Below are 6,418 nucleotides of genomic sequence, written 5' to 3'. Positions count from 1 at the left end.
CAAAATATTTCTCCCACTGATCTCTGAGAACCCCATTTCAGATTATCTCTCGGTTTTTTAGGTTTGCTATGGAAATAGGACCTGAGTGGTCTTGTCTGAATAATGTCCTTTACACACTCATAAGTAGCTGCACACAGAGACTAACCTTTAAAGACAAAGCCTAATTTTAAAAAGTGTGAAGTGCTTCTTGCAAAAGGTCACATGAAGACTCAAAGAACATTCATCAGGGACATTTATAGTTCCCTGGTTCTCTAGCAAAAGAAACATTTGATTGCATTGGTTCCACTGGGAAAATTTCATGTATAGCAGAAATTTGCTGATGTTGAGTGAGAATTAAGTCTAGAAGACATCTATAAAAAGCCCCTAAAATGTAGACTCTGTGGGCAGCAACCACTTTCCCAGGACTCTCCTCAAGGCCCCAGTGACCTCCTTATTCCTCAAACTGTAGATTAGGGGGTTCAAAGCTGGGGTAACAACAGTGTAGAAAACAGAGAGGATGTTTTCTTGTTTGGGAGTGAGGTAGGAACTGGGCAGGACAAACATGACTGTGAGAGCCCCATAGTACAATCCAACTACAGTCAAGTGGGAAGAGCAGGTGACAAGGGCTTTCTTCCTTCCTTCATTTGAAGGCTTGTTGAGCACTGTGAAAAGAATTAATGCATAGGAAGCCAGGATGGTAGCAAGAGGAGGAATTAGGAAGGCCACACCCATCACATAAACCATAAGCTCATATGTAGAGGTGTCTGCACAGGCCAGCTTCAGTAATGGAGGGATCTCACAAAATAGGTCTCTGATCTTCCGAGATTTGCAGAAGGGATACTGCATGGTGTGTATGGTGTACCCTAGAGCACTCAGGAATCCCAGGATCCATGATGTAGCTACTCCAAGCCAGCAGATGCTTGGTCTCATGTAGATCATATAGTTCAGAGGATGACAAATGGCAGCATACCTGTCATAGGCCATGAAGGCCAGAAGGAGGTCTTCTGCACCACCCAGTGTGAGTGCCAGGAACATCTGAAGGGCACAGCCCCCAAAGGAGATAGTGTTGTCTTTGAGAAGAAAATCCATGACAGCCTTGGGAATGACAATTGATGTAAGAAAGAAGTCTATGAGAGAGAGCTGCCCAAGCAAAAGGTACATGGGCACATGGAGTTGTCTATCCACAGTGATAACCAGGATCAACAGTCCATTGCTGGTCAGAGCCAATGTGTACATGACTGTGATCACGGCACAGAGCAGTTCAGGGGATCCACTGTCATCTAGAATCCCCACCAAGATGAAGGCACCTCCCAAGGTGAAGTTCCAAGGCTCCATTTTGTGTCATTTCTTTAGCTGACAAAGTAAGATGGTTCAATTCAGTTTTGCTAATTTGGACCTTGGTTTTGTAACATCAGAGTTCATGAGAATGCCCAACATGACTCCAGTAAGATGATATTTTCCTACTAGTGAATGGCTTTGTTCCTTGGATTTCAAATTTCTAATTGGTAATTGTATCTTGAAGAAAGATTTACCTATGTGGAATTCACATACAACACTAATAATTTAAAAATAGTTTGTAACCTGATGAAAATATTGTACAAGATATTAAATCTGAAGAAGTGTCTTTCTAGGAGGACTAAACTAGCTTTGTTAAGATTAATAACATACACCAGCATTCTTTATTTGGGTTAATAAGTAATATTTGATTAGTACTTTTAATACTTCAGTTTGCTTTCTCCATAGACATATGAAGTTAAATGAACTTAAATATCAAATTATCAGTTGATGAAGAGATGTGAGTTTAATAAATTATTTTCATTTCTTGTTCACATTTCTGTTTTTATTTGTTTTTCCAAGATAGGCTTTCTCTGTGTAGCCCTGACTATCCTGGAACTGACTCTGTAGACCAACTTAGCCTCAAACTCACAGAGATATGCCTACCTCTACCTTCTGAGTGCTGCCATTAAAAGCATGTGCCACTTCCTCCCAGCTTGCATGTTCTTAAACAAGGTCTTTTATGTCATCCAACAAGAACCTTTTGCTTCAACTTTTGCAGTGCTGATATTTTAAGTCTGTATCAAACTCTCCAGATCATTTTCTAAATTTTGTAAGTCCACATTTGTTTGTAAGAAATCTCACTGCAAAAACATGATGTTTCCAGCTTAATTACCTGTTAGAAAGTTCCACATTCTCCATGAGCCTGAATGAAAATTACTGTCTAAAGCCAGGGAAAATTGTTTGAGGAAGTGTTGGGGTTTTGACAAAACTTGACAGATGTCAGTTTAAGTACTTAGGTACTGCTCTGGACTCTTAATTCTTGACTTAAAATGCCTAAAACCTATACGTTATTGAAAGAGATAAAAATTCTTACCTTAGGTGATCAGAATCGATGTGAATATTTTTTATTTTAACAGATAACTATACAATGTGTGACTGCAAAGACACAGAAATAAAAGATTTCTGCTCTTCCTATAAAAATGGTTCTGTTTATGCTTAGGAGATATGACAAAATTTCACAAAGAAACAGGTACTCTGTGATATAATCTGCCTAAATAATCCTATCCTAATATAGCAAATAATCTCAATATCCATGCTCCCTCCTGTAAATACAGAGCATTTGCACTAGACAGGAGGGGATCAGGGATGGGGGAGCTTTCGTTCTGGGAAGCTGGTATTGAAGCATGGTACCAACAGTCATGAAGAAGCCAACAGTAGTGGAGGAGCTCTAGATTGACAGGAACCTTGCTGTGCATCATGGAACTGCACAGATGAAAGCAACTCAGAGGATGAAAAAAAAATGAATGTGAAGGTGAATCATTTTGCATAAGCTGTGTAACCACATCTTGGCATATTTCCATTAACATTTCATTATACTGCATTGGCTTCTCTGGGGTCCAATGCTATTTTGAGAATTAAAAGTTTTGAGAATCTGGGACAAGTATTTCGTTAGTTCAGATGATCTTTTGAAGGAATTCATCTATCTGATAAATATTATCAGGGACAGCAGTAGGTTCTGAAGGCCTGTACTGAGAGTCCTACAAGGAAGGAATTAAGCAGGTCTGAACTGTTACATGGACTCTAACAGTCTTAGTGATACTCTTTTCATATTCAAAAAATTAAAGGTAGATACCCCTAAAAGGCCATAGATTGAATGCACTAAAAAGCTTGACAGATGTCAGTTTAAGTATTTAGGTATTGCTCTGGACTCTTAATTCTTGACTTAAAATGCCTAAAACCTATACGTTATTGAAAGAGATAAAAGTTCTTACCTTAGGTGGTCAGAATCCTAACTGCCTGTACCTGGATTCACATTGGATTGTTTGACAATGAAGGGTGTTTCATTACAAACAGGGAGGTCAGGTGTGGTTTCCTTCAGCAGTTTTTGATTTGTCTAAAGTCTGATAAGTTGGTGCAGTGTATTCAGAATCCATCTCATGTCAGATGTCAGGGATTAGTTCCTTTAATCTGCAGACATCAGTGGAAATGGCAATGGGAACAACCAAGCAATTAACAGTTTTTGGCCAGTGTTTGATGAAGTAAAATAAATTGCCATTGCTTTTCTCTCACCTGAGCAGAATTACTAGAAACTGTAGGTTCATCACCTTGCATGAAGTGAACCAGCTGCTCTAGCATCCTGTCAGTCTTCAGACTGTTCTTGGGTGTTGCACTGAGGTTACCATGTTTCTGCTGCTGCCTGGGAGCCAATATCAAAGTTACAGGAAGGAAGTAGAAACTTTAATCTGATACTTAAAGGGCCCTACCTTGCACCATTAAATGTCCCTGAGCCAAGCAGTACATTAGAGCCTTGTCTCATAGTTCCAAGACCTCCTCTCTTCATTTTCCTTCCATATCTTTAGATGGACTTATATATTTTCACAAATGACCTCCTTGAAAATGTTTATCTAGGAGACAAAAAAGTTAATGAGTCCTCTTGGGAGTGTTTTCTGGCTTGCTTTTCTTAAGACCTTTTCTCACTAAATGAGCTCTGAGACTCTAGGTTTCTCTTCCCACTGAATGTAGACCCAATTGCCTTAGCTGATGGGAACTTAAAAACACACACACCAAGATCTCACCAGACTTTTCTAAGTTTCTATGAAATTTTAAATGAAAAATAGATTGTAACTAAAGAGAACTGCACAGGTCCCTTAGGTCTAGAGCATAAGGTCCTCTCCTCAGAATTTGTGGGATGTAGATTTCCTTAAATTTTTTCCTCTTAGACATTGTGATTCAATACAGCCACTCTGGGTAGTTGTGGAACTGAGTTCATTTTTCTTTTTTCTCTAATGCCTCTGTGTGCTCATGTCTTGATACCATGAATGATAGTTAAAGAAAGAGAGTTCAATTTTCCTTTCGTTAAGCAAGAAAGTAGAAAGAAATCCATCTAGTGTTAGAACTGTAGAGTCAATATTAAGTTAAATAATTTAAGTGCTTTCAGAGATAAAATACCCACTATATAGAAACACTTGGATAACAATGGCCTATCAGTGGCAGTCATAGTACATTGGAGATAATCCTTTAAAAAAAAACACTGAGAGATAATTTGGGACAGCTGAAGGCATCCGCAGGCCCTGCTGGTGCCATTCAGCTCAGGTGGGTAAAAGACACTTCTGGTCACCCTGGGGTCACCACATTCCTGGTAGGTTGAAGGCATTCATAGACGCATTCAGTGCTGGTAGGTCCCACTAGGATGAGAAGATATATGGTGGAGAAATTGGAAAGTGGCAGAACAGTTCCTGTGCTGTGGAAAAGGGCAGAACTGAAGAGATGAAGATGATGAGGAATAGGCTGATGTGGGTGGCCTGTTTGCCACCCATAGCCAGAGTGATATATGGGCCCAGGATGCTGCCAAGGTCCATATCTGAGTCTGTGGTCTTACTGCAGCCAGGGTCTGTGTTGATATCTATGACCCATGTTGCCACCAAAGGCTGCCAAGGTGCCTGGGTTCTGGGCCACCACTTGTGGCTCAGTTGGTGTCTGATGGCCATGCCACCATTGGACCCATGCTAATTTGAGAGGTCTGTGCTGCCACCTGGGGCCATGAGCTGCTACTGAGGGCTTTGTCTGGGTTTATGGCAGTATAGCAGCCAGGGTCTGATTTGATGTTCATCCCTTCTGTTATTACTGAGGGTGGTTCAGGTGCCCACAGTCTTATAAGTCACCAGAGACCATGTTGGTATCTCAGGTCCATTCTGCCATTGGGGACATACTGATCTGGGTGGCCTGTTGTTGAATGAGGCTGCTCATTCATTCCCGCCTGCTCAGACTGAAAATAATCTGATAGAAACTATAGTCATTGCAATATTATTTGGTCAATATCTTAAGAGCATTTCTGGCTAACTCTTATATCTTAAATTAATCCATTTCTATTAATCTGTGCATCACCATGTGCTCATGGTCTACCGGCAAAGTTCTTACTCATTTGTTTCCACATGGCATCTCACTGACTCCACCTACTTTCTGTCTACATCTCTGTTCAGAGTTCCTGCTGGGCTTCACTCTATTAAGCTATTGGCTGAATGAAGTTTCTTTAAGAAAACCAATGATATTCACAACATACAGAGGGGAATAGCACATCAGCCTATGCTGCCACAATGACCATGGTGATCTCTGGGCCTGAACTGCTGTCAAGGGTCATGTTTGGGTCTGTACTCTTGTTGTAGCTATGATCTGTGTTGAAGTCCATGGTTAGTATTACCATAGCAAACCATGCATGCTGAAGTCCAAGGGCCATGCCGAGCAGGGCCTGCCCTTTACTGACCCTGAGGACATTGTAGTGGAAAGGCTGTTCCTGCCCTTTATGGGGGTGCTGGCCCTTGTACTTAGAAGAGATGGCCCCACCCCTCATTGAGGGCATGGGAGAATTGGCCCTGATGTCATGGGCCTAGGAGAGCTGGCTCTTTGCCTCTACTGAGGGGCACTCCCAGTGGCCCAGACAGATTAATTAAGCTGCCACCCAGACCCACATCATGGGTCTTAAGTTGGCCTACCCTAACATACCCCAACTATGACCTGCTGGAACGTGGGAAGGAACTGGCCCTATGGAAAATATAACTGCAGGATCTCCATGACTCATGGCAACAGCGGGATATTCCAGAGTATTGGTGATGGTCTAGTAATGATGTTGCCAGAGACTTTAACTCATTACAATGAACATTTGTAGGCGAGGGGCTGATTGTTCAAAAAAGTATACTGTGTGTTACACTGGAGCTCTCAATGCCACAAGTGTAGGGTTAAGCCCAGCCTTAGGGGGCATGTTCGCCTCGGGCTAATGTTTACCTATAAATCTGCCAGGCGTGCACCCAGCTGCCCCTTCTGCTTCCTGTTCTCCACGGGAACCATGGTACTGTAAGTCTATTTCCCCATTAAAGCTCTATATATTTTTTACAATCTGTCTGCATTCATTTACACTGTTACACTTGGCGCCCAACATGGGGCTTTG

General features: G+C 41.6%; 1 protein-coding gene across 1 annotated transcript; it reads right to left on the bottom strand.

The window, feature by feature from the left end:
* Positions 1–363: 363 nt before the first annotated feature.
* Positions 364–1,314, bottom strand: LOC142850865 (olfactory receptor 2AG1-like). Its single transcript, XM_075974767.1, has one exon. It carries the CDS (start codon positions 1,312–1,314, stop codon positions 364–366), a length of 951 nt encoding a protein of 316 aa, XP_075830882.1.
* Between the last annotated feature and the right edge of the window lie 5,104 nt (positions 1,315–6,418).

The sequence above is a fragment of the Microtus pennsylvanicus genome, chromosome 5, assembly GCF_037038515.1.
Source record: "Microtus pennsylvanicus isolate mMicPen1 chromosome 5, mMicPen1.hap1, whole genome shotgun sequence".
Lineage (NCBI taxonomy): Eukaryota > Metazoa > Chordata > Mammalia > Rodentia > Cricetidae > Microtus > Microtus pennsylvanicus.
The sequence above is the reverse complement of the archived record's forward strand: the minus strand, read 5'-3'. Positions and strand labels throughout refer to the sequence as shown.

What these genes read in the sequence shown, in the direction of transcription:
- LOC142850865 (XM_075974767.1), bottom strand. Translation starts at nt 1,314, where the DNA reads ATGGAGCCTTGGAACTTCACCTTGGGAGGTGCCTTCATCTTGGTGGGG.